At 39.5% G+C, this 26393-nt stretch overlaps 1 protein-coding gene across 1 annotated transcript in view; it reads left to right on the forward strand.

Annotated features, from left to right (window-relative positions):
• Positions 1 to 14885, forward strand: part of vax2 (ventral anterior homeobox 2) — a 28501-nt gene extending 13616 nt beyond the window's left edge. Inside the window, exon 3 of the mRNA XM_047385047.1 lies at positions 10268 to 14885. Within this exon, the coding sequence (XP_047241003.1) occupies positions 10268 to 10765 (498 nt within the window). The 3' untranslated portion in view covers positions 10766 to 14885. The remainder of the gene's footprint in view (positions 1 to 10267) is intronic.
• The last annotated feature ends 11508 nt before the right edge of the window (positions 14886 to 26393 follow it).

The following is a 26393-nucleotide window of genomic DNA, read 5'->3' on the forward strand; positions in this document are numbered from 1 at the left end:
GAGTAGAGAAAGAAATAGGAAGGGAGTGTGACAGACAGACGGATGGATAGACGGATGGACACTTGGTGCCTTTGTGCTTTCAGTCACTGCACGTGATGCTGTGCTGCATTGTGTAAAACAGGAACTTTTGACTGACTCGATGATGGTCAGAGACAAACCTCTGAGGCACTGATTATCTAATCAGTTGATTAGATAATCAGAGAAAACATAATAGCAATTAAGTCTTAGCCGAGTTCGTCCTTCATGACTCGCTCCGACTGAGGCGCCTGGCTTCATCAGCCTCTCTTAAAGAGCTCAGGATAGTGTAATTTTCCAAGCATATGGAGCAACGTGTAATCTTTCTACTGATGTGGAAATAAGAAATCAGTAAAATTAGATGCAGGGGTTTACACACATGCGAGTGGCACACACATATTCAGCACCTTAAGTCTGACCTCATGCATCTGTTTTCTGACATTTGCCATTTATCAATGTGAAGCGCAGAGACACCTGCAGAGGAACCTAAAGCACAAGTCAGGTGATGCAACAGTGACTGTTAGATACTGTATCTGCAGTAAGCTCAACATAGAGTATTTCATTTGAAACGTTGAAGAGATGCAGCTATGCAGACCATTCATGTTAGCCTGACCTGAGATAACCTCAGACTTCCACTGCAAACACTTTTTTTATGTATACATTTCGAACCTTAGTGCACACAGCTAAATATAATCACTTTGGGGATTCTGCCTGGGTTCACCCAGATTTCATTAGACTTGACTGAAATTTGAACTCACTGTTGTATAAACCCTAAGCACAGTTCAAACTTAGCTCGTGTTGCTAAATGTTACACAGTAATCAAATAAATAATTTCTGCTCAAGACTAGGAATGTATTCCTCCACTCTGAGTACTCAAAGCTATGCAGGTTGGCTAAACACTTTGCATAGCTACCTTTTTCTTTCCATTTTAGTGTGTAGTTCATAAACGTACAGCAAATAAATAGTGTTTAGAGAAACAGATAGACCCAAAATTATTTATACCTTTGGCAGATTCAGCTCTAAAGTAACCTTTTAATTTTACAATCATGTTTCTACTGCCTGAAAGTCAGTATCAATGTTCTGAAGTGGCCCTGCCAGAGTCTCCAATCTAACACAGAAGCTGTGGAGGGAGCTAAAGATTAAGGTGATGGTAGGGAGGTCTTTTAACCCCAAGGACTTGGAGCTCATTGCAAAAGAATAATTGCCAAAATACCAGGGGAAATATGCAAACAGTTAGTCAGTAATTATAAGAATTATCTGAATGCTAAGTGCCATTACAGGTTTTTCACAGATTTTATTCAGACAGGTTAAAGTAATTTCTGACATGCAATTGTTAAAATATAAATGTAAACAGGGGAGGTATTTTCCCCAATAATTATATCCCTTAGCACTGTTATAAAGACCCTTTGGAAGAGAAACAGGCCCAGAGCATCACACATCCTCCACCATGCTTTACATCAGGCATAGTGGACAAAGGTGCTTTTCCACATATGCATCCTTTTTTTCCCACACCACACCTGCCTGAAGTGCTTGTTGCTAAAAAGTTCATTCTTAGTCTCATCTAAAAAAGCACACAGGTCTAGGTAAAGTCTCTGATGAGTTTAGCAAACTCCACATTTTTATATTTGTGATGTCAGGGCTAAAAACGTTTGCCTACCAAACAACTGGTTGGCAGGTGGATATTAATTAATGATCATTATGGTGGCTTGGTGACTCCAGGATGCACTTCTTTGCTGCAGTTCTCCAAAAGTGAGCTTGTCAGATTTTTCAGACTTACCCTCCCGCCTTTTTACTGTGTGTCGTGGCAGGATGTTTCATCATCCAGTCTTGTTCGCCAAAAATCGAGTTCTTTTAAACTTTGTACTTGTAGGTCTGATTGCAGATACGGGCACGTTTAGATGAGTAGCTATTTTCTTGTAGCTGTTTACTGACTTTTGAAGATCAATACACTTGAAAGGCATTCGAAATGGAATCCCATTTTGAAGAGCTGCTAATAGTAATGGACCTCTTTGTAGGAGCACAGTATATTTTTACCTTGATGGGAGAAAAACATCTAGCAGCAGCTGTTGAGTTAAAATAATCTTTTCTTTTTGAGGATATTTATGGTTTAATGCATCTTTGTTTTTGCCAGCTGTGGCTATACGGTCAAACATAATTCCTAAAAAGATGAAAATCAGAGATTTGGGGATTGATGATGTGTGACATGGCTACATTTTCTGCAGAGGGTCATTGGAAACTGAACAACCCCAGAGTGACATGTAAGTGAATCCTATTGGATAGCATCCAGATGCTTAACTGTGTTTTAGGCAAATAAGCGAGCTGGCCAAGAGGGATCTGAGCCATGTAGGGAGTGGGCAATCTATGGAGATTGGGAAATGGGGCGGGGTAAAGAGGTGAGGAAAGAGGGATGGAGAGAGAGAGAGAAGCTTCATAACACTCCCAAGTGCTTTTGGACTAAGGAGGATTAGTCATCCATATCTACCCGCCATTCAGTAAGATGGAGTTAGCCCCCAGCTGAACCATGACTAGAGCTGCTCTGAGGTCTAGAGGGCAGTGAGAATGTGGTGACGACAACGGTGATGATGGTGATGACATCTTTAAAAGGTACTTTTTTTTAGGAAGTTTATGTAAGGCTGGAAAAAAGCATGAGATCAGGTAATGAGGACAGAAAGAGTGAAAAGAGGAACATTGTTGTGGGAGTTGCTTCAATCTATGGAGAGACATGTTTACATGAAACAGCTTGTATTGCCAAGATGAGGTGACGGTAAACTTCACAAGCACCTGACGTCAGAGCCAGCAGAGTGCAGTTTTGCAGTTAGAGTGCTGATGTAATGCTCTAGATTCAACAAACAAGACCGTAGTTCATTCATTCCTTTCTCATCATTCATATATGTGTTAATGCATCACAGATTTGGCCCTACAATAACAAAAATCCCAAATATATAGTTAGAGCTTATATTTAGAGTGGCTTAGGTTATCAGGGAGGAAGCCTTCCTCCCTCCCTGTTGGTTGGAGTAAAGGGGAGTCAGGTTTAGCCTAAACCAGCTCAGTTATGGTTGAGGTGCAAACACACCCTCCATTTCTGCTACCTGTATGACTCCCTCTCTTTTCCAATGGTTATAATCAGTCTGACAGAGGGAGGTATCCCAATCATTGTGGTTTTTAGTATAACAATGACCATCAGTGGGACCCTTTGTGGGGTTCCTTGAGACGACATTGTTGTAAATAAGCACCGTTTAACTAAATAATCTGAACTGAAACTATTTGTGTAGTTATGCTGCTATAGGCTTAGGCTGCTGGAGGACATAATGACCACTTTCATCCTCTTCGCTACATTCTCACACTACTCTCCAATTTTGCATTATTTGCAGTTATTTCAGCTTTTAACTTTGTTCTCTCTTTTCTCTTCCTAGAAGCTACACCTGGCCTGACTCTGTGTCTACCTGTGACACCTTTGTGGAGAGGGGCATCGTCCGAGCTTCTGCTGGCAACAACTTAATGCTCACCCTCTATTGATGATCCACATAGCCCTGTCTTTTAGTGTTTAACCATTTCTCTCTCCTAGATATAGCAATTGACTGAGCTTCTACTGTGACTAACTCTATGTGCTCTGTTTCAGACTCTAACCTTGAAAACTGGCTCAGAGTTTATCTGTTCTTTCTTTCTAGATGAAACGACTAAAGGAGCTACATCCATTAACATTTACTTTTCCTTCCCATAGAAAGAACTCCTGGATCAGTGCTTCTTTGTTCTCTTTGTGTCTCTGCTCTGTTCTCTCAAACCCCCAGTCGGTCGTGGCAGATGGCCGCTCACACTGAGCCTGGTTCTGCTGGAGGTTTCTTCCTGTTAAAAGGGAGTTTTTCCTCTCCACTGTCGCTACATGCATGCTCAGTATGAGGGATTGCTGCAAAGTCAACGCCAGTGACTGTCCACTGTCTCTACAGGCTCATCCAGGAGGAGTGAATGCTACAAATCACTGACTCGATGCAATCTGCTGGGTTTCCTTAGATAGAAAAACTTTTTATCCAATTTGAATAAATAACTGAATCTGACTGCACTGTTCAATGATTAGGATTAATTGGAATGTATGTACCTGACTGTTGTGAAGTACCTTGAGACAACATGTGTTGTGAATTGGCGCTATATAAATAAAACTGAATTGAATTGAATTTGGCCCAACAATGACAAAAATCCCAAATATACTCCAATATGATGTGGACATTTTGATCCTGTCTTATTCCTAGAAACAAGTGTGAGATTATGTCCACTTTAAAAAAATGATCCACATCATTTCACAATGCAGTCATGGAAGGAAAGGTATCACAAAGTTAACAGTAGTTAAACATAGATAGTACAGTGTTCTGTTAAATTAAGTTTCAGTTTATTGATACCTATCCAAATTACAGCAAATGTCACGGGATGGCAAAGAGGTTGGGCTGGGGGATCTTGGTGCCCAAAGTCTCCCCTTGTGCCTCTTGGCCCTGGGGGCTGCTTCACCTGCACTTAACTGACGACCTACACATACACACCCCCATGCACAGATAATAATGGTTGAAGGTCATACACGCACAGGATACAATTACATCAATGTGGCCTGCCTACATTGATGCTGGATCCAGTCTTAATTTAATAAAGTCAGGCACGCAATTAGGAGTCCGCCTTGATCCTGTTTGCACAGCAAATCTGCCTTCATTTACAGGTCCTCATATGGCTTTCAGTCAACATTGGCTTTCTTCTGGCAATTTTTTGAGGACTTATTTGCGGACTGCATTAATATTAGTTGTCCTTTCAACAAATTCTCCCACCTGAACTGTGAAGCTCTGCAGCTCCTCCATAGTTGCCATGGGCCTCTTGTCTGCTTTTCTGGTAGAGAGGAACAACTTCCTTCCAATTTACATATAGGTCTTGTTTAATCAGGCTGTTTCTGGTCTTATAAATGGGACCAGCACAAGCCTGTTTTGTCTCTCCATTTTATCTGTGTCCACTGGGTGGGTATGTACAGTTCCAAAGCCCCTGGTGTGCCTGGTACGGTCATTGTGGAAAAAACGTCTTTCATTGTGCATGCCTGTCACATGGCTGAGATCAGAGGGTCTGAGCAGGTTCACGGTGAGAGCACTGAGCTGCTGCAGGGGTCATTAAAAGTGTGAAAGAGTCACCCAATGTCCTTCTTAAAGCCCGAACTGACAAAATGCTTTATTTCACCGTAGGGTTTTTTAACACTTGGATGTTTCAGTTAGAATTTTCCATCAACGCCACTTTACTACATGGTGCTGAGAGGAAAACATTTTCCTGTCCCATTGTTTTCCTGATGTTTGTCTCAGGTCTGGCTCTGTTTTGTTCCAGGACAAAGCAGGGTTTATAGGTGAGTTATCAAAATCCCACTTGATCAGCACTCTTAGTCTTGATCTGGCTTAACCTTTCTTCCCCTGGCCCAGTTTACCAGCCTGCACCGAGTTCACAACTGGCTCGACTGGCCTGCACGTATATACACGCCAACCTCATCATTCTTCAGATGAGCTGCCCAAGGTCTGCATCTGGTTTAGAGCTGCAGAATAAACTGAACTCCAACCATCATTGCAACATCAGCATGTGCAATATTGCATTCACCTTATGGGATGCAATATTTGGTTGACTGTTGTTTTTGAAGTGTGATGAATTCAAAAATATATTTGGTTTGTGGGATTGACTTTCACTGCCCTTGATGCCCCTACCGGATGAGGATTTCAGTGACAGCTCATGGATAGGAGCATTTTAATGGCAAAAAAGAAAGATGGTGAGAAAAAAGGAGGTTGATTGCAATCAATATTGTCATGAAAATATCAAGCATTAATGTTGCAATAGCTTGTTGCCCTAAAATCGAACAGTCATAATCCGGTTCTGATGTTTTCATCATTTAATGCTTCTGTGTTGTTTTGGCTTTTCGTCTCTTCCTCTGTCTATCAAAAGCAGATTGAAGGCTGATTCATTATATAGATGGTATGGTGTAGTGCCATACATTACATTAACAGGCATACCAATGATTTGTGCGAAACACTTGCCTTTGCCTGTAGCTTGTTTCTTGTTTTGTTTTTAAAGTAAAAGAATAAATTAGGGACCCCTTGTAAAGATTTAGGTCTTTGGTAAGAGCCAAGAAGGCTCTGTCTGTTGGCTAAATACATATTTAGGTTGTTTATCTTTAAAATGCAGCTGTTTCCTCATTATAGCTGCTGCCAAACAGATGGCTTCCAAAACTAAAAAGATAAAAGGACCCCGCCTACTGTTTCATCTGAGCAAGATATATGACCTAAAAATACAACAATGGAGATGTTAGAAAAAAAGCGTCATAAATTTAACTTGGTGTAATGTTTATTTTAGCACACCCTTCCCTCTGGCATCCCTGGCATACTCAGTGTTGGCATCCTCACCATAGCACAAACTGAGAAGACCAGAGGGTGAAGCCCGGGGGCAAATGCAGGTCACGCCAGATCCAGATCTCCCTCGGTAATCTCTGCCCCAGCTCTGAACTCTGGATCCCATTAACAAGGATTTACATGTAATAGTGTAGTTGTACTAAAAGCTGTATTGCTTTCTTTTCTGCTCATCATTTCCACCCGTCTAATAAAATCCCTGTAAAACACCATCAAATTTTTTTTTTATTCCCTCATATCTTTTTTTTTTTTTTCTCCTGTAAGAAGTAGGAGGACTGCAATGTGAGCAGAGGCATGAGCCACGCCCTCCACGCAGAGATAAAGAAATGGTGATTGGCTGAGAGTGTTATCTGTTGTCAAAGCCTTTTATGGGATGTGGGTGTTTTGGAAAGAGTTGGCACATGAGGTAAATACAAGTGGAGATCTAAAGATGAAGATGTGGTGGCTTAAACAGAAATCCAGCATGAGAAGTTTGTCCCATCTTATGTACATCCTCTCTCCCTCTGTACCGTTTTTCTGGTCTGTGCAGTGAGACACACCATCCCCGGCACTCCTTCCTGAGCTGTGGGATCTTCTCAGATCCCATTATTTGCGTCAAGGTCTGTAGTCAAACCCATGATCTCACTGGACCTAACTTCCTGCTGAGCCTGCCTTCAGTGTGGTGATACGATAGTTTACACCTGCCAGCTTGATTACCAACCACACCATCGATGTCTAACTGCGTCCACCTGAGCAGTTTACTGTCGAGCTGATTTGGATGCTGCAAGAAATTAAGATCCAACGATGCAAAGCAACTTGTTGTCTGAGCCAAAACAATATGCTGGAAGACATTTAAAACAGTAAAAGGGTTACGAGGCATGGTTTTAAGCACTTGTTAGACTGGATCAGTTCTACCATCTAAACCCACCGACTCTAATCCAAAGCTCCAATCCTTTTAGCCAGCCTAGCTACTAATTACAGCAGATTGTCCCTCCTGCTACATCGCTCTGAGTGATCTAATTTGGTACCGGCTGTGTAAAAGCTAAGGGTTACAATCTTCCTCACACACCGTCTTATTTTGTTGTTTTAAAACCCTACGTCATAAAATTCTCCATGACAGTAAGCCCAAATAAAAATATGTATAATATTCAATCACGTCTCAAAATTTAAAAGGGAGATTATAAGACAATGAGTAGGGAGGTAATAAGATTTCCCCTATATTTAAGACACGTATTTTGAAGTAATTATAGGAGTACTTTTGGCTTTGCCCCGCTCTGTTGACACAATCTCACTGTGCTGCCTGATAACACTGACATACAGCATTGAAGAAGTTGTGTACGCTGTAGAAAAACAGTGGCAGACAAGATGTGAACAATGAGAAAACCGTAACTGACCAACCGTTAGCTACCAATGATGCTAGACTCAGCATTTCCTTTGGGTCTTTCTATCTTGCTAAACCTCAGGCGTGTTTCACTGATGGTACTTGGCTGCCTGTAGTGATACTCAAAGAAAACTTTAGTATCAGTGTTTGAAACATGAAGAAATCATCTGAGTTGATTAAGTAGATGACAGTGAAGGGAGAAATGCTAGTGGCTACCTTTACCACATTCCTTATACCTCTAAAGTTGGATCTGGGAATTACATCAAACCCAGTTTGACTCTATTCCAGTTTAATGTTTGAAAACCAGTTGGATTTACTAATTGATATCCTGGCCAACCAAGCTAACTACTGTTAGCTGCAGTTATTAAATTACTTGGAGTACTGTCAGTGTTATGGTTTTTTTGTGTATTTGTACTTTTTTTTGTCAGATTTAAAGCTGCAAATATGAGAGAAATGTAAATGATTCCAAAAGCTCCACAGCAAAGAGCTACAGCGGAGCAATCCAATCTCTCCCAGTCAGATATCTCTTCGCTGTGTTTTTGGCCTTGGTTTTCAGATCGAAAGGAGCAACAATGATAGTTTTATTTAGTGTGAAACATTTAGGTTAAAACCATTAGTTTGTCTTTTGTTGTAGAGTTAAAGTAGTTTCAAACTAGTAACATCCGTGATCTTAACGGCTGTTTTTGGGGGCTCGTTTAGGGCTGTTGTGCAACACTCTTATGAAACGTCAGCTTTTAAGGTTACAGACTCATGCACTTCTGCTTTTACACTGTCATTTTATCACAGACTAGAAGATTTCCAAAAAAATAATTGCGTCTAATATTACTGCAAAGTAGCATAAAATTCAACCTTACAAATGTGAGGTTGAGTAGAGAAATGTCTCCCTACTTTTTGTGCTTTAGTTTGCACAGTAATGTTGCATAAATATAGGATTTTATATTATGTAATACTATGATTTGAATCCTTAGAAGCTAAAGTGCTCTGAGCAGAAATAAGAAGTATTTTAGTTAATACATTTACCCACAGTAAATGCGGACAACTGGTTTTGAAATTGCCTTCATGCTGCACTGAATCTGCAGAGAACACGGGGTTTGCCGTATCTTGGACAGCAGTGAATACATTATTCAGGTGTGTGATTCCTCTCAAGCCACCAAGGATTTGGGCTCTCCATCCAGCAACCTCTCGTGACCCCTCTGTGCCCTCCTGATCATCATCCACGTGCTATAAAGCTACACTGGGCTCCATCAATTAAACATGAATGACAAGGACAGGTTGAGTTCACTGAGCTTTAAACCAATGTGCTGCTGCTGCCGGTGGCATGATGGATCATGACTTAGAACTTGTGTTTTTTGTTATACATTTTCAAAATTAATTTTATCGTAAATGAAAATCTTTGATATGCTTGTAAATGTGCCAAATGAGCTAAGATCACCTTCATTAAATTTAACATTTAATATAACATTTAAGCATGATAAAAATGTATGTATTTTTATCCTTGTCTGAATATACAAAGTATTGATTACAAATTTTCAAATTTATTTCCTTTTTAAGTTGAAAACAATTTAATGATCAATATGTGTAATCTGCTGTAAATCTACTAAAAGCAGGCAGTTAGCTGTGGTTCTGTATTTAGTCCCATCCATCTTCTCTTCAACTCTGACAGCGTCCCTATCCCCGATGGACAAAAGCATACCCATAGCATGATGCGGCCACCACCATGTTTCACCATGAGAACGATGTGTTTATGTGCAGTGTTAGATTTCCTGCCACACAAAACATTTTATTTATGGCCCAAAATGTTTAATGCTCCTATCTGACCAGAGTACCTTCTTCCATGTGGTTGGTGTGTCCCTTAATTTTAAAATTGGAGTTTTTATGATTTTCTTTCAACAATGGTTTTTCTCTTGTCAAACTTTTTTAAAGGCTTTATTTGTGCAGGGCACAGCTAATAGTTGTCATTCTCCCACCTGAGGTGTAGGTCTTTGCCACTCCCCCAGAGTTACCAAGTGCCTTTTTCCTGCTTCTCTGCTTAATTTTCTCCTTGAAGAGTGCACCTCTGAGGCCTTCACAGAATAGCTACGTTTATACTGAGATTAAATTAAACAGATGTGTACTCAAAATGGTAAAAGTGGATTTTATTTAGGGGTAGCTGAGAAAAACGCCTAATACATATGTATGTCTGACTTTTCAGTTTTCAATTTGTAAAAATAAAATCATTTCACTTCAGTTAAGCACTACTATGACATAAAACCCAATAAAAAACATTTATTTTTGAGGTTGGAATGGGACAATGTGTGAAAATGTCCATGAGGAATAAAGCCCCTCATATTTACATTTTAAAACTCAACTTCAAAATTCAAATTAGCTTCAAGTTATTGTTTGGATGTGTGGTTTCTCTCTGGATGTGTTTAGGTCTTTACACTCGTTTATTTCCCTGTCTCCTTTAAGTTTACTGCCTTTGACAAAGCGTATTGTGCTGTTGCAGGTGAAGGTCTGGTTCCAGAACCGCCGGACCAAACAGAAGAAGGACACCAGCAAGGACTCAGACAAGCGCTCCTCCTCCACGTCAGAGTCTTTGGCTACCTGTAACATCCTGCGCCTCCTGGAGCAGGGCCGCCTCCTGTCAGGGCCTGCCCCACCCCCGAACTCCCTCCTGGGGCCTTCAGGTCACCCCACGAACAGCTCCCTGCTGAGCAACCCTGGTGGGGGCTCCTCCACCTCCCCGGGGATCAGCAGCAGCACCACACCCAGCTCCCTACCTGGCGGGACGTTTGGGCTCTCTCTGCCATCTCTGGGCGGCACTCAGTCGTCACCGCGACTGGGTGTCCCACCCCCACACTCCCTCTGCTTCTCCATGCCCCTGTTAGGGGGGGCCCATCACGAATTGACGTCCACCTATGGCTGTGGGTCCTCGGCCTTCGAGCCGTACATGCGGCTGGACAGGAAGGAGGCAGATCTAGGTGGGAAGAAAACAGTTTCCTAAACATCGAGGCCCTCTTTTAGAACCCAAAGGGGGACGTGACTTTAGGAACATCATCCTGCCACTGGACAGGCAAAGAAAACGACACTGACAGGGTTGCTTTCTAGCAGCGCCATTTTGTGTACAATGATACAAAAAAAAAAAAAGACTTGATGGAAAGTGTTAAATCTTCCTTTTTGTTGGAGAATTGCTGTGTGTGTTGCAGAAAAATGTTTTTATCATCACTCTCTTTACAGTAGTTTTAAGTGACTCTTCACTTTTTGTCCAGTGGGTTTGTGTGTATGTGTGTGTGATTTTCTTTTTTCTCTCTCTTTATGGGCCTTTGTTTACTGTTCAGGAAAAAAACACACCTGACATGAATAATTTGAACCCATTCTCAACAAACAACCTGTAACAGGAACCCCACGGTAAGACGTAAGCTTCCCTCTCATTAGAGAGGCGTATTCTTGTACAATTTGTGAGCTGTTCTGTGGTGAGGCTGGTATTGCGTCTGGATGTGACGAGCAGTAATCACATCTTAATATTCCTGTTCAAGTGGCTATGTTTGATTTTTTTAGTTGATGTGCTATCACAGTAGAGAAGAAGCAAACAAAAAAATAATCGTAGCATCTTAATATCAGTCTGTTTGGTGTCCAGATGTAGTTTTTGTAAAATCGTTTGTTTTTTTAGCTTTTTTTGTTATTATTTTATTTTGGTTGAGTACGATAAAGTAAATGCTATGAACCAGACGGACGGTGCAAACCTATCCTATATATCAAGGTGTGATGGTTTAACATGAAAGGAAATGAAAACAAAGATGAGTGTTTGAAAGCTGGTGGAAAGCATTCCTTGGATGAAGCTTCGGAGGTGGCCAAGCTTCCTTTCATCAAGGTCGGGCCCCAAGAAAGAGAGCGAGAGCGAGACGACCTCTGAACCCAGATTAACGTTGATTCGCACCTCTCACAGCTTTTAAATCAAACCCAGAGAGTGTTCACAGAAAGAAAAGGAATACATTTAAAGAGAATCAATTAGGAGATATTGGCTCCTGCTACCTTTTTTGGGGCTTGAGCTGCAGCTGCGGGCGATGAATCGTCATATCGCTCCTCCAAAAATTCATCTCCAACAAACATATTTGCCTGAATGAGAGAATATCTGAGGCCAAAGTTAACATACTTAGACTGCATGGGTTGCATTTCTGAAATGATAAGTTTGCTCTTGTATCTTTATTTGTTGTTTGTAGGGAGTTCATTAGTTATGTCCTGTGTCACATCGTCGTCATTTCCATAATCAGAAAATCTTCATGATAAAGTTGAGGTTAGGCATGGGCTGGTATGAGATTCTCATGGTTTGAGTAAAAATATCGTACAATTATTCCTACTGCTGCCAAAGTAATCTGCAATATTAATTAATAATCATAATAATATGTGATCTGTTGCATTTATTCTTGCTACTCTGATGCAGAGAGTGAAGCAAATACACAGAAATCTGAGAAATGTAATAGTAGTTTTGAAATATTTATTGCCCAGAATATTATAGCGTACATTTTTTCTGTTCTGCTTTTTTTCCCACCTTATTCCAATGACCTATGAGGCTGTTGCAGAGCAAATATGGATTTAAACAAGTTGGAAAGTCAAACCTTTAGTCATAGCTACACCTTTAATTTACAGTGACTGGGAGGGTGACCTGAAGAAATCTACCTGAAGGACTCTAATTATGTATACCAGCATATTTACCTGCTTCGTCAATCCATTGATACAGACAGAGAATTGATGGGAAAATATAGAATATTTAATATTAATCTGGACTTTAATATGTCTTTTAATCACTGAATGATCAGTAATTGTGTCTATAACCAATTTTAAGTGGTGATTTTTGGATTTTGGTTAGAAATGTGGTCAGGAAAACATTTCTTCTTTCAGCCAGCTGAGGCATTGGGCAGCAACAGGTGAGGGAGGGGCAGCGCAGTGTAATCAAATGCTGGCACAGCTCACTCTGTGTCTTGCCCTATCATCTCATTAAAAGGGCAGTATGATGTACATGTTTAGCATTTTACGTTAAAGTTTAAACTTTTTGAAGGTTTAAATCTAAACTTTTAACAACCTTGGTATACCTTGAGACCACTGACCTGTCCATGCCTAATAGATGCATTACGCTGCATCACATGAACGTTATTCCAATGTGTTTTTCTTTGACTGAAGTTTCTTGGTTTCCACCTCCCGCCACTCTTCACCTTGGCACTTCTTTCTGATTGCTCTTCATTGAAAGCACTTTATGGTTCTTGTTTATTTTCATTTTTCCACCTGTTGCTTCATTTTCCAGCTTTAAGTTTTTTTTTTTGAAAAACAAGCTATTTATTCAAGAAGAAAAAATGCTTTTTTTCTTTGGTTAGCATTTCGGGGGCAGTTTATTCTTAGAAAAGGCAATTATTATTATTGAGTTACTTTTACAATTGACTACATCTTTTATAAATGAATGATTGAAGCTAAGCTGACCTCCGTGTGTTTGAATTAGGAAATAAATACATTCATTGAGGTTATGGTGAAGAAAGAAAAAAGGAAGGATCAACTGTTCCATGTTGTTTTTCTTTTTCGTATGAATCAATTTGTCCAGGTTTCTTTCTTGTCCAAATCCCCCACGAGAACCTGCAATTTGCAACAGTTTGGCCTCAATCTGTGCGTGTCATTTGAGTTTTCATTCCCCCTTTCGGTTTATTTTGTCATCGGTTTTCCTTTGAATGTTTTTCTTTCTCCGGTTATGTGTGTTTTTTCATTATTATTTTCTCTCACTCTAAGGTATTTCTGCAGCATAGAAAAAAAGGACTGCCGTGACATCAATTTATAAAACGCTTACAAATAAAGGCAGAGCTAGTTTTTCAGCTAAATTTCCCTGGGAGCACATGGAGAAGATCTGACCTCTGTCTGTGGGCTTGCGGGGCCTTTTTGCACCCATGTAGCAGCAGCTTGTAGCTGATAATTTCACAACACAGCAGCACTGCAAAAAGAAAGAAAAAAAACCCACCCACTCTGGGTTCCTTGCAGCAGTAGTACACCTGTGCTCTTGTTGAACACTATTATTTTCTATAAGCACCATCCATAATTCACCTGCTCCTGCATCAAATATTGAGCAGTGAAACATAGCTGAGAGGTCAGCCAGCGCACTCCTTTACAAAATATTAGTCTTTTACTTGCAGCCACGTCGTCTCTTTCCTTTCACAGCATAAACAGCCTCTGTTCTTATTCTTTTTTTTCTTTTGCTTCAGTTGCTCAAGACAACAAAAGCTCCTATTTATTAGTAAAACCTGCTCATTTTCATTCTCAGCCTCCGTAACGTGGGGAGAGCTTTGTAAATGAAGGGGAAGAAAAATATAGGCTAAGGCTTCTCACACTTCCTGTTTTTCTCTTGAGATTCAGCACTGACTCCTTTTTATGTCGTTAATCGATGGTGTTTTGTAATGTATATCTGCAGTTATTGTATTGTGCGCTCAGCTTTGACTGGCAGGAATAGGTTGAAGGAGCGACACGCTGCTTCTTCTTCTTGGCTTGTGACGAGAATGCAATGATAAAGACTTGCTTCAGTTAGACAAAGCCCTTTTCTAGTTTGTTTAACGTTTTTTTTCTCATTCCAGCTGAGAGGAAGGGTTTTCTTTTTGATTAAAAACACAATGATTGATTAAACACACAATACTACAGGCCTTCTGCTGGCCTCCATGATTTTGTTTAGATTGTATGAAGCTGTTCTGTTTCTCATGCTGCACAGTCGAGGTCCTGCAGAGGCCTCCTTTATGTTTTCTTTGAACAGTAAAACACACCTAAAGTCAAGCTACAACTTGTGATGAAAATGTACATAGATATAAATTTATATATAAATAAATATATAAATGGGTCTTTGCACAAGTTATCTCTGTGTCTGCTCTGTGTGATTTTAACAGGAAAAAAGAACAAAATGTGAACGGAACCTTAGGTTAAAAAAAAGACTTTATATATGCTTTACAGTTCTTTGTCTCATTAACATTTTGCACTTATTTAAAGAGGTTTTCTTTGGTTTCTGGGCTGATGGAGCAGTTTTCATGCTCTGCTGAGAAATTGTACAATATGTATATGTATTTTTATTCATATGCATATAAATATATGTCTATGTAATTTGACTCTCGTGTTCTGTCTGTTTCTCTTTAACATCATCAAGGCCAGAGAAGTAAATTTGCAACTGTCCGCTCTGTCTCTATTTATTCATTTTTATTTCATATGTGCGTTCGCCTGATTTATTAAAACATTGGGAGTCTTATCGAGCAAATCAAGGCAGGAGACAACTTAAGCTCTTTTTGTGTGAACATGCTGTTTTTATATGTATTATGAAACTTATAATTATGTTTTGTACTGGATGATGCCATCAGAAACGGTTAACGTGTTCCAGTGCGGAAGAATGTTCAACAAACATTTTAACCTCCTCATTATTATTAAATCTAGCTAGTGAAAGAACATTTAGCTGGTTGGTAGCAGCTTTTATTTAATCTAAATTGAAAAGAACAGTTAATTCAAATAAACTTAATTGTTCAGCTTTTCTATAGAGAAAACGATTTCATTTTGTATAAATGATCTATCTGCTGACACTCAAGACGCAAGTGCTTTTGTGGAATAGCTTCGCAGAGTAAATATGAGGAATGTTATTTTGTTTCAAAAATCAGATAAGCCTTTTATAAACAGCTCTTTTTGTAGTTTTTTATTCAGAGTTATAACATTCATCATCACCAACATTGATATTATGGCTTAGTGGGCCACATTTAAAATTTTATTCAGCCTAATAACTGAAATACCAGCAAATTTCCCTGTAACTGAGTCCAGGAGCTGAACGTGGTTGTCAGCTATGTTTTCTAGCATCCAGAAGAAGCTCTGAAATAAATTCAGATTTTTTGAATGTAGTATAATCACACATTGACACATTTAGTAAAGAACTCCAATCTTAAACATTTATTTACCTGGAGGGGAAACAAAATCCCATTTTAAGAAATTGTTGTTTTTTTACCTAAATTTCCAGTCGCACCATTATTGGTAAAAGGTTCAAAAATCTCAATGCTCACAGTTTGGCAGGGTTCTCAAACAGTCTGGAAAAGTATGGAAAATGATTTGACTGTTTTCCAGGTCTGGGTACCTGTGGAGAAGAAAAATAAAAAATAAAATGTTTTGTTTCCAGACCTGTATGTCTCAACGTCCTCCTTCCCTCCTGTCTTCCCTTCCCTTCCCCGTCCTACCTCCCTTCCTTCTGTCCCATATTCTTTTCTACCTTCCTCCCTTCTTTCTTTCCTTCCTTGTGTCCATCTGTCTTTTCTGCCATTGTGTGCTTCCCTCCTGCTTCCCTCCATTTTATGTTTTTTTTCCAGGTTTTAAATTTAAAACCTGACCGTCGTAAACATATCACCATTCATTTATAACAAACTTAAAAATTTCATAGTTTAAAATTAACATAATGTCCGAGCTACCGCACCCTGTTGGCGGTCAGATGCCTTGGAGCCCCTCCGGTCCTTGGTCCCCATGAAGCAATTACACACTCTATCTAAAGACTCTTAAAGGAACGACTCTCAACCAGTTTCTAACTTTTAGCGCTTTTAATCTAAATTAAGGCAGAGGAATGATTACAGAGATCAGCGCTGAGGCTCCCATCTCAGACTGTCGCCGTCTGATAGAGGATGACGAAGAGCCTCGATAGAAGGTCACATGTAGTTTTTATATCTGGCACTCTAATGCAATGGATGTGCCCTCCCTCAGTGATTATCAGTAGACTATGTGTCACCATTGTGGTGTCTATGTGTTAGATTGTGTAGTAGCGGGTGTCCATACTTAATCTAAGTGTGCTGTAATTTTCTAATCAACCCAGTTATACCAGCTGCTCCACTATCAAACCCAGTGCCCCAGCTTCAGGTCATTTATGACAATCCTTGGGCCATTTATCCTTGTAATGTGTGTCGATGAGCATTCTTATCCTATTCTAACAAAAGGGAAACATTAGAACTTATATTTTATTTCGCTATAGTATGAATGGGAAAAACAGCTATGAGCATATTAATAAAGGTTATTCTCAACAATAAAGTACTGAAAACTTGAAAGGTAATCTTGGTCTAAGATTATGCAACAGCAATAAAATTTAATTAATTTTAGGGCTTTTTACACGACTTTACTAGGGGCCCCAATAAAGGTGGATTAGCTCTGCACTTTTCACATGTTCCTTTTTTTTAACTATGTCTGTTGTGTAAAACTAAAACGTTAAGTCTGGAAAGATGTGCAGGAACCCTGGTTAGAGATCTGCAGCAAAGGGTGGCAGCTTGGACTCACCAGGTCTCCATGACAACCATTAAATGCTATAGACATTTGGGGGTTAGGCCAGGAAAAAGACTTTTCTGTTCTACCACCACAAATGTAAATATTAAGATTTTAATAAACTGTACAGGAATTTTAACTGAAACTGTATTCTTTGGTCCAATTAGACCAGGGGTCAGCAACCTTTTAACTCAGAGCTACTTTGTTCCCACTGCTACACAAAACAATTTGTCTAGAGCTGAAAAAAATGTAGATGTAATAAATGTGTACTAACTGAAATGAAATGAAAGAAAAATTTGTTTTATTTCCCCCCAAAAAAATCAAATAATAATAATAGAACAAAATGACTCTTCGAACTTTTACAAAGGAAAGAAAGCGTTATTTTGTAGAATGAAGCCAGGTGAGTGAGCCCTTTGCAAACATATGGAAAATAAAGAAAGATAGGTAGCCCAGTTGGAAATGTAAAACACATAGTTTGAAGCTAAAAAAACATGTGCAATCTGCTGAAAAACTAAAAATAGGTAGTCTTTGGGTCGTTAAGCAGGATAATGGTTCTAAACGTCCGACCAAATTAACACGGAAATATTCACCAGACACAAAATCAACCCTCTTCTGTGGCTATCACAGTCCACAGGCCTAAATCCTGTAGAAAACCTGTGGGCTGAGCTAAAGAGAAGAGAGCATAAAAGAGGACCCTAGACTGGTTTGTCTAGAGAGCCTGTGCAAAGGGGAAAGGTCAAACGTCCTTCTCTCTGCACGCTCCAACCTTGTAAAATGTTGTGAAGAAGAGTAAGCGCAGTGTTCTTGGCAAAAGAAAAGTTGCACAAAATAGTATTTTCTTTATTTGACTTTTATTTATATAGGCTAAATCTCATTGAGAAATACATTCTCACTTTGAAAAGAAACCCGTTCCAACATTTTATAAGGCTGTAAAAGTTATCTACATAACAGCAGTACAAGTGCACATTAAAATACATTGTCAAAATGTTAATGATAAACAATTACATGATTAAGAATGAAAGATACGGCCATTTTACTAAAGAAAACATGCAATGTGCAATGATGGCTAAGATGTTTACATCCAGTTATAAACCTTGAGGCTCAAGGTGTAACTCACTGGTAAGTTCTCTCTATAACTAGTAAACACACATCAGAATGAGAAATATTAGCAAAGAACCAAGGTTCTGGAGCTGTGAAGGAAACAAACTAAATCTATCTCCCCTGTCAGCCCAGACTTTAGCGAGGGGCACCTCTTCACACTGGGACAATTGGTCTGCAGGGTGCCAATTACAGCGATTGGCACCTTTAGTTGAGCGAGAAAGAGGCGAGCAGATGGGTGGCCTGTTTTAAAAGGCGAGGGAGGGGTGGTTGGGGGGGGAGGGAGGCTGAGGGTGGAGCCAAGGAAGAAGCTGCGGTGGTAAACAGTTCCTACAGAGGAATGAACTAATTGATTCTTTATTGCTCTTTCTACAAGGTGAGCTCCTTCCAGCTGAAAACACACACAAACATAAACACCTTCACTGTTTGGGTTGTGTCAGCAACATACCAGAGCTGTTGTTACTGTCCTGCAACATTGTCCTATTTTTGATTTGATTATTTCATGCAGTCTTGTGCTGATTCTTTCTCTTTAGGCATCGCTGTTTCTAAATGTTGCAGAGTCATTTACATCTGACCTCTCACAAAGCTTGACTTTTTTTGTAACAGTTTCATTTAAATACCAATTCATCTTTTTTAATTCATTGATTAACACTCATTTACGTTTAACTCTTATTCCAATCTTTTATTCATCTTCCAAAACATAATCAGAGAAAGCATACAGGTAAACAGGGCTATGTGATGCAAAGTGTTACCCCAAATGTGTTCCTCTATTAAAAAGGTACTATATTAAATAATGAAGCAGTATAATACATGCAGCAGTAGTGAGGATACAAAAACCTAATAACATATTGACACGATTAATTAATTGATCAAGTAATTTCTTTATTCTTACTTTGCTTTAGCCCTTCAAATGTTAATTGTAATACTGTCACAGTACTGATATGTGTTTCACTATTTCCCTGTTCACGGAGACGTAAAACTCAGACAGGACTAATCAGTGGATTCAAGTCATGTCACTAAAGGTTCTGAGGCTTTATGCCTAAAAAATACAAACAATTTATACACAAAATATATGACTTCAGTTAAAATATTCTACTATAACAAAAATGGTGGATGCTGACGGTACACAAACACAAGAAATAATGTCAAGTAAACACAATTTAAGATCATTTTAATATTTTTTTTATTAATTTATTCAATGTTCTGAATAAATTTTACATTTAATTTAATTTAATTGAAAAAAAGTGCAGCAATTTGTTTTATAAATATGTGTATTTGTGAGCTGTTGAAAAGAAAAAACTAGCATGGGTCATTTTTCTTTATTAATAAATTAGGACTTTATTTAAAATCTGCTTTAATGTAGTCTGTTTAATTTCACCTGTGATCCTAAAAATAATTTGATCAGTAAATGTTTCAGTTTGGTGACAGTCTTAAGTGTTTTTCAGTTGTATTTTTAACATATTGTGTGTAAGAGGACTGTTTGATTTTTAGGCTTCTCTTATGCGTGTGATGTTTGTTTGCATAAAGATCATTTAAATGTTTTCTTTAATCTTGGTAAAAGGAAAAAGAAGAAGCAGGAGCTGACTGGATGTTTGTATCTGCATCCTGAATCTGTCCATCTCTAATTAGCAGGAAGTGAATGGGCCCTCGTGCACCTGATGCCTTCACTGTCTGCTCTCCTGTAGGAGAACATCAGATCAGTTCCACTCCAGCTCTCAGAGGCTGTTTGTTGTTGTGCAGTGAATGAACTCGCTGCTCCACATTGGCTCTGTTTCTCTATCTGTGGCCACTGCATGTGTTTGTATGTCTGTGTTTGTGAAGGGTCCACTGACCTTCAGGAATGCCTCACTGTCCAGCCACAGCCCAAACCTTTTCTTCTCTGCTCTCTTTCCTCCATCTTCCTATCCACGCTCCCGCCCTTCTCTAATAAAGCAGCTCAGCTGCACATCAGGGGGCCTCTCCACTAATTAGGGTCACTAATTGGAGGTCGGCCAGAGCAGAGACCCCTCCACACCTGCATGATCATGTGACTTTCAGAGAGGTGCGTGGGGTGAAAGGTCATGCAATCAGGGTGGTGTGGGTGGGGGTGTTGGATTAGTTGGACTAAGCAGTCAGGAAGAAGAGATACTTGAACCTGGAAGACAACAAGACAACGAAAATGGGAAAACAGACCTAGCACTGCAGAGGCTCTCTGGTATCCAACTTTCAAACTCCCAAAAAAACGTGACAGGAAACATTTACAGACAGGAAGACAAGTTAAGTAATAAGGGCTCAGTCAAAGGTTAATTGTCAGGTGACCCGCAGGGTTGAGAGCTCAGCAGAGAGCCCCAGAACCTACCCGCCTCTTTCGCCCTGCATGGACTACGTGATGTCCCCCTGTTTTGACATGATTCACACAAGAGTTGTGCTTAAGCATGCCCCAAAGGTTCACAGCTGCATTCCTGAGAACCAGACAGACCCATACACCCAGTTCCAAGGGAGGAACTTTTCTATCTTCACTGGTAAATATCCAACATAAGGGACAAAGTGAAATACAGTGGCATACAAAAGTATTTCTACCCAGAAGTGGGGCAGGAGTAGAGTGTGCGACTCATGCCTTAGTCCTCAACATGGCTGCCACAGGTTCGAGTCCTGGCCTGTTGACTTTTGCCACATGTCTTCCACCTCTTTCCGCCCCATTTTCAGTCAGCCTCCTTTTCATAAAAATTTGAAAAATAAAGGCCACTAGTGCCATAAAAAAAAAAAAAAGTATTTCTACCCTTTAAACTTCATACTTTGTGACAACACAACCACTAACTGCAAAGTAGTAAACTGGGATTTTATGTGATAAACGAACACAATGCATGACTGGAAGTGGAAGTAAAATCATATAAATATGTTTACTGTTAAGATTTCAAACACGGTGTGGTGCCTTTGTTTCCAAAGCTTTTTACTCAAATACTCCTAAATAAAATCATGTGCAATCAATTGTCTTTAGAAGTCATCTAACTAGTTAACACAGTCCATCTGTGAGTAATTTAACCTCTAGAAATCCAGCTGGTCTGTGAATGTCTCAGAGGTTTGTAAGAGAACATTAGTAAACATACAGCATTATGAAGACCAAGGTACAGGTGAAGATAATGTTGTATGGGAGTTTAAAGTAGAGTTAGGTTATAAAAAATATCCCAAACTTTAAACATCTCATAAAGCTCTGTTCAGTCAATTATGTGAAAATGAAAAGGGTATGAAACTCAATACAGAACGATCTTAGAGGAAAAACCGTTGGAGGCATCAAAAAAGACTTGAAATTGGACCTGAGGTTTACTTTCCAGCAGGAAAATTACTCAAAACATAAAGCCAGAGGTATACTGAAAAGGTTTAGATCAGACATACAGGGGTTGGACAATGAAACTGAAACTCCTGTCATTTTAGTGTGGGAGGTTTCATGGCTAAATTGGACCAGCCTGGTAGCCAGTCTTCATTGATTGCACTTTGAACCAGTAAGAGCAGAGTGTGAAGGTTCAATTAGCAGGGTAAGAGCACAGTTTTGCTCAAAATATTGAAATGCACACAACATTATGGGTGACATACCAGAGTTCAAAAGAGGACAAATTGTTGGTGCATGTCTTGCTGGCGCATCTGTGACCAAGACAGCAAGTCTTTGTGATGTATCAAGAGCCACGGTATCCAGGGTAATGTCAGCATACCACCAAGAAGGACGAACCACATCCAGCAGGATTAACTGTGGACGCAAGAGGAAGCTGTCTGAAAGGGATGTTCGGGTGCTAACCCGGATTGTATCCAAAAAACATAAAACCACGGCTGCCCAAATCACGGCAGAATTAAATGTGCACCTCAACTCTCCTGTTTCCACCAGAACTGTCCTTCGGGAGCTCCACAGGGTCAATATACATGGCCGTGCTGCTATAGCCAAACCTTTGGTCACTCATGCCAATGCCAAACGTCGATTTCAATGGTGCAAGGAGCGCAAATATTGGGCTGTGGACAATGTGAAACATGTATTGTTCTCTGATGAGTCCACCTTTACTGTTTTCCCCACATCCGGGAGAGTTACGGTGGGGAGAAGCCCCAAAGAAGCGTACCACCCAGACTGTTGCATGCCCAGAGTGAAGCATGGGGTTGGATCAGTGATGGTTTGGGCTGCCATAACATGGCATTCCCTTGGCCCAATACTTGTGCTAGATGGGCGCGTCACTGCCAAGGACTACCGAACCATTCTTGAGGACCATGTGCATCCAATGGTTCAAACATTGTATCCTGAAGGCGGTGCCGTGTATCAGGATGACAATGCACCAATACACACAGCAAGACTGGTGAAAGATTGGTTTGATGAACATGAAAGTGAAGTTGAACATCTCCCATGGCCTGCACAGTCACCAGATCTAAATATAATTGAGCCACTTTGGGGTGTTTTGGAGGAGCGAGTCAGAAAACATTTTCCTCCACCAGTATCACATAGTGACCTGGCCACTATCCTGCAAGAAGAATGGCTTAAAATCCCTCTGACCACTGTGCAGGACTTGTATATGTCTTTCCCAAGATGAATTGATGCTGCATTGGCCGCAAAAGGAGGCCCTACACCATACTAATAAATTATTGTGGTCTAAAACCAGGTGTTACAGTTTCATTGCCCAACCCTTGTATTTATGTGTTAGAATGGTCCAGTCAAAGTCCACAACTAAATCCAATTGAGAATCTGTGGCGAGACTTGTTACACAAAATTACAAACATGTGTGAGTGAGTATAACACAAGCTAAACCTGGAAGCTAACAGCAGAAAAAGGTCACATCTGGAAGTCCGTCAACATCTTTCTATTTCAGATCTTCCTGTCTTTAGCCCAGAAAAGTGTGTTAAAAAGTTGATTTATTTTAGCCAATAGGTCTCAGCTAAATGTAATTTAAAGACAATAAAAATTTGACGTAGCTAATTTGAGCACCTTTCATTTATATTTATATATCAATCGATTATGTATGTTGATGTCTTTTCTTCTTTGTCTTTTAAGTAGCAAGCATTGCTCTGTTTTCTAAGTCCATTCAATAAAAATGTTTCTAGCGGGGGCGCCTGACTCTCAATTTTGTCTAAGAAAATTACAAAAACAAGACAACAGAGATCCAAATTCTACCAAATCATATAAAAATGGGATGACATGGTATAACAAGTTAATCTACCAAAACATTATGAAACATAGATGAAAAATGAATAAAACATTATGATAAAAATATTTTTAAAACTGGCCACCGGATGATGTAAAAAGCAGCCAATCACAAATCAGACTCCTATGGTTTGATGGTATTTTGTTGCCATCTAGCCTCTTTGTTTGGATTGTTATTCCTCAGCTGGGGTGAGTGGATGGCTTAAATTATTTAACTGTTTCTCACATATGGTATTACATTATAGACAGGACTCCCTAAATCTGAATTTCTAATGCTACTATTCAGTTTTCCACAGTAACAGAAAAGAGTATAAATAACCCCTTAAAATCATTGTTATGCCAAACTATGCCTTTTAATTACACTTTTGTTATTGCAGCATTTTTGGGAGCATTTGTTTAAAGTTTGTTGATGAATTTCTTCCAATTTCCAAGAATGTCATTTTCAGTCCCTTCTGCAAACACAGAAATCAATGCTTGCTGAAGAATGAAATGCTGGAGACATTCACAATAAAGAATAGAAGGTGATCAATCATATTTTGTGACATTGTGACACACACACACACACACTGGCCATCGTTGCTGTATAAGTCTCTTTCTATTTCAATCTGCCGCCTTTTAACATGACTTAATAAATCCCCTACTTCATGCAAAGAGGTGCAGCCGATTGGTTGGAAAGTTGAGATAGCACATTCACGTCTACCTTTCTGCAGAGGAGATATAAACTGTGGTGAAATAAAAAGTCTTTTTCCACAAATGGCTGTGGTGATGCTGCCCAAATCTCTTTTTTTTTCAGTTCCTAAATCCTTCCATTCAAACCCACCACCCTGCTTTTAGAGGATTCAAGGTTGCTTCTTTTGTCCTTGAGACAAAGTTCATGAGCAGGTGGTACTTTCCATCACCTCCTCCACCCTGCTTTTATAGCTGTGATTGTTTATCTTTATTCAGGTATATCAGGTGAATCAAGCTCAGCTCTAACACATTCCAGCCTTGTTTTCTATCTCCCTGAAAGTCATTGGACTGAGCTCCGCGGTGTTTGGATAGGTTTAAGTTTGGGGCATAAAGCTACATTTGGGAAGACACCATTTCTGTGCTTATCTGGCTTGATTGGGTCAGCGTAGTTGCAGAAAGGGATCATAACTCAAGGACACAAGATGACAAAGGGTCTCCGCACCACGCATTTGTCTGTTACCTACTGACAACCTTGAAAACACAGACTAGAAAAGTCCACCTTTCTGACGATAGTAATACATGGCGCTACAGAGCGTTTCCCTGCTTAATGAATGCAAGGTTGTGTTTTTTTGGCAGAAAGCAACATATTTCTTTATCATCTGGATTTTTCGACAAGACTCACTGAGCTGGGAAAAGAGCTGATAGAAGCTAATTAGATACACAGGGAATCCGAGGAGGAGTCTGTTATTCAGCATATGAGGCCATAAATGTGCATTTGAAAATAACTTGTATAATGTACAATGTGTGGTAAAATGTTGCAGTTATTTTCAAAGAAACCATCAGAATCAGTTTTTCTATCAATTGCAGTATCTTCCAATTTCTGAAGCAGCAAAACAGCTCCAGACCCTCATACCACCACCACCATGTTTGACTGTCAGTATTGTGTTGTTTTTCTGAAATGCTGTGTTAGTTTTATTCCAGATAATGGGACATACACCTTCCAGAGAGTTTAACTTTTGTCTTGTCTGTCCACAGAATGTTTTCCTGAAAGATCTTGGGGATCATCAAGGTGTTTTAATGCAGATGTGAAACAGGCCTTTATGTTTAGTCAGCAGTGGTTTTCACCTTGGAACTCTTCCATGGATGCCATCTTTGCCCAGTCTCTCTTTCTAATTGTTAAATCATGATCTCTGACCTTAGCTGAGGGAGTTGAGGCCTTCGCTGATATGCTCGTGAATAATTTGAGTAAAGCAACAACCCCTTAGAAGATTCTCCACTGTTCCATGTTTTCTTCATTTGTGGATAATGACTCTTGCTATGTTTCCCTGGAGTCCCAAAGCCTCAGATATAGTTTAGAAACCCTTTGCCGACAGAGATATTAATACATTTTCTTCTCATCTGTTTTCCTTAAATTGGGGCATGATGTGTTTCTTTTTTAGATATTTTAGCCTTCCTGATGTTGCTATACAGGTTCTACTTAAGTAATTTCTTGATTCTGTCCATAATGAGGCCTGGGTGTAGCTTGTAAAATTGAACCAAAAAATGTTCTAATTAATTAAATAAATTAAGTAATCACACGTGGCCAGGTTGGATCGGATATCTTTAAAATAAATTAATTAATTACACGTGGCCAGGTTGGATTGGATATTTTTTTAACAAGAGCATTTTGTATTTACTCACGTTATATTTGTCTGATTATAAAATATGATTAATGATCTAAAACATGTAAGTGTCACAGAAAATCAATAACAGAAGAAATCTGAAAGGAGGGAAACACTTTTTAACACATTGTAACGTCAAGTCCTGCATTGGTTATATTTGTTGCTTTGTATTAAATGAGACGATGTTCTTATTTTGGTTTGTAGATAATATGTATGTGCACTAGGGGCTTAATAATTGATTTGATGTCATGACCGTTGGTACTTTTGTCAGTCATTATGGTTTTCAGTTGTTTATTCCTTGTATTCTTATGTCTTGTATTCTACTTTAGTGTTCTATCATCCTAGCGTTTCTCTTGTGTTTGGTTTATAGTCTAAATATATGTAATTAAAGTTTATTCTGGTTTTCTGCTTTCCTCTGTTTCCCTTTACTGTTATTTTGTAATTTCTATTCTGTCTCAGTACCGCAGTCCTTTCTCTCCTTAATGGCTCCTCATTAAGTCCACTAGAACCACCTGTTCCTTGTACCAGTAATATCTTGTTCCCTGTGTATTTATAGTGACTGGGTTCTTTCGGTCGGGGTCAGATTATCTTGTTGCCAACATTGATGTGTCACTGATTAGCTCCTTGTCATTTCTCTTGGTGCCCCCTGCTGTTTTTGCGTGTCCATTTTAAGAAATATCCTACTGCATCGTGATTTTGGCTGCCTCCTCCCTGCTTTTGGGTCCAACACTACAAAAAAAATGTGTTATTCAATAAACATATTT

This window comes from Girardinichthys multiradiatus, chromosome 14 (genome assembly GCF_021462225.1).
Source record: "Girardinichthys multiradiatus isolate DD_20200921_A chromosome 14, DD_fGirMul_XY1, whole genome shotgun sequence".
NCBI classification, from domain to species: Eukaryota; Metazoa; Chordata; class Actinopteri; order Cyprinodontiformes; family Goodeidae; genus Girardinichthys; species Girardinichthys multiradiatus.